The sequence below is a fragment of the Eimeria necatrix genome, genomic scaffold (genome assembly GCF_000499385.1).
Source record: "Eimeria necatrix Houghton genomic scaffold, Enh_scaff2441, whole genome shotgun sequence".
Taxonomy (NCBI): domain Eukaryota; phylum Apicomplexa; class Conoidasida; order Eucoccidiorida; family Eimeriidae; genus Eimeria; species Eimeria necatrix.
In genome coordinates this window covers 1-1252 of record NW_013655207.1, presented here as the reverse complement: position 1 = coordinate 1252, position 1252 = coordinate 1, and the positions used below count along the sequence as shown (strand labels likewise).

Genomic DNA, 1252 nt, shown 5'->3' with positions numbered 1-1252 from the left:
TTGTCTGACTTGGTCGTTGCCACTGCAGGCTTTAACCGTCGACCTGTCGGTGGATCGAAAGTGCTGACACACCAACCATGTGTTTATAGCATTTGCCACGAATCCCCTCACTTTAATTGCCAAAGCTGCTCATTGATACATGACCGTATTTCGCCCATACTCAGGAGGTATGCTAAACTCATCTATACCATTTTTAGGTGCTAAACCACCGTTTGTCTGCCAGGGAAGTGTATTAGAGCGCGTTCTGGTACGGCTGACGTGTTAGGACGGAACTGGGAAGTGAAGTGCCGGTGACTTCGTGAGCTCTTGTTGCTCCGTGGAAGAGGCGCGTGCCGAGCAAGTGCAGAGCCCACTCGTGCGTTTTACCACTTCGTGGGCAGTGGTTTTGTGCAGTCGAGTGACGGCGACTGCTTGGTAGGGAAGCGTACTCGACGCGATAGGACGCGATCGCGCCTGACGCACCGGTCCCAACGTCACTTCGTGCGTCTTCGTGAAAACGACGCGTGTCTGCGCAAGCGCAGAGTTTGCTGATGCCTTTCTTCAGGGAGTGCGTAGTGCTTTTGCACAGGAATAAGAGCGGCACTATCCTGATGTTGATATGGGCGGATGCTGCGACGCACGCGGCAACGACTGACAAAAACGGTCGCGGTTCGTCGCGGTCGGGGCCTAACGCGGCATCTGCGCAGTTGTCTCCTGTGTCGACGTGAAGCACAAGCGTGGCGTCCGTCCGGAGCAACTGTTGGCGTTCTTCATTAGGTCGTGCGTCGGGGTTGAGTCTTTCTGGTAGAGACGGGTATTGAAACGCAAGCATGTAGGGCCGAAATGACAGGTTGGGGTCGGGGCCTGGAGACCCTGTGGCGCAATGACTTGTCGTCTCGCCATCAAAACTGACTGTGTCACTCGAACGCCGGGTTTGTTCTCGTTTCTTATCAGGCAGTGCGTGATGACTTTGTGCAGTATGAATGGCAGCGTCTGTTTGGTAGAGAAGGGCAGTACAACGCATGCGTGCTCGAGAGACAGAAAACGGTGTGCTCTGGACGGAAGGCGCTAGTCTTAAGTCGTGCGTAGTGTCACTTGGGGACGGGCGCGTGGCATGGGAGTGAAGGGTTGCTCGGTCTCTCATCAGGAAGTGCGTGGTGCTTTGTGCGGCAGTGAGATCAGCGTTTGTCTGCCAGGGAAGTGTATTAGAGCGCGTTCTGGTGCGGCTGACGTGTTAGGACAGAACTGCGAAGTGAAGTGCCGGTGAGAAGCA

General features: G+C 55.1%; 1 protein-coding gene across 1 annotated transcript; it reads right to left on the bottom strand.

Moving 5' to 3' along the window:
- Positions 1 to 232: 232 nt before the first annotated feature.
- Positions 233 to 1003, bottom strand: ENH_00033430 (hypothetical protein; the record flags this gene model as incomplete). The annotated part of the gene is made up of 1 exon (XM_013585004.1): positions 233 to 1003. The coding sequence occupies one exon, from the start codon at positions 1001 to 1003 to the stop codon at positions 233 to 235; it is 771 nt and encodes a 256-aa protein (XP_013440458.1).
- Between the last annotated feature and the right edge of the window lie 249 nt (positions 1004 to 1252).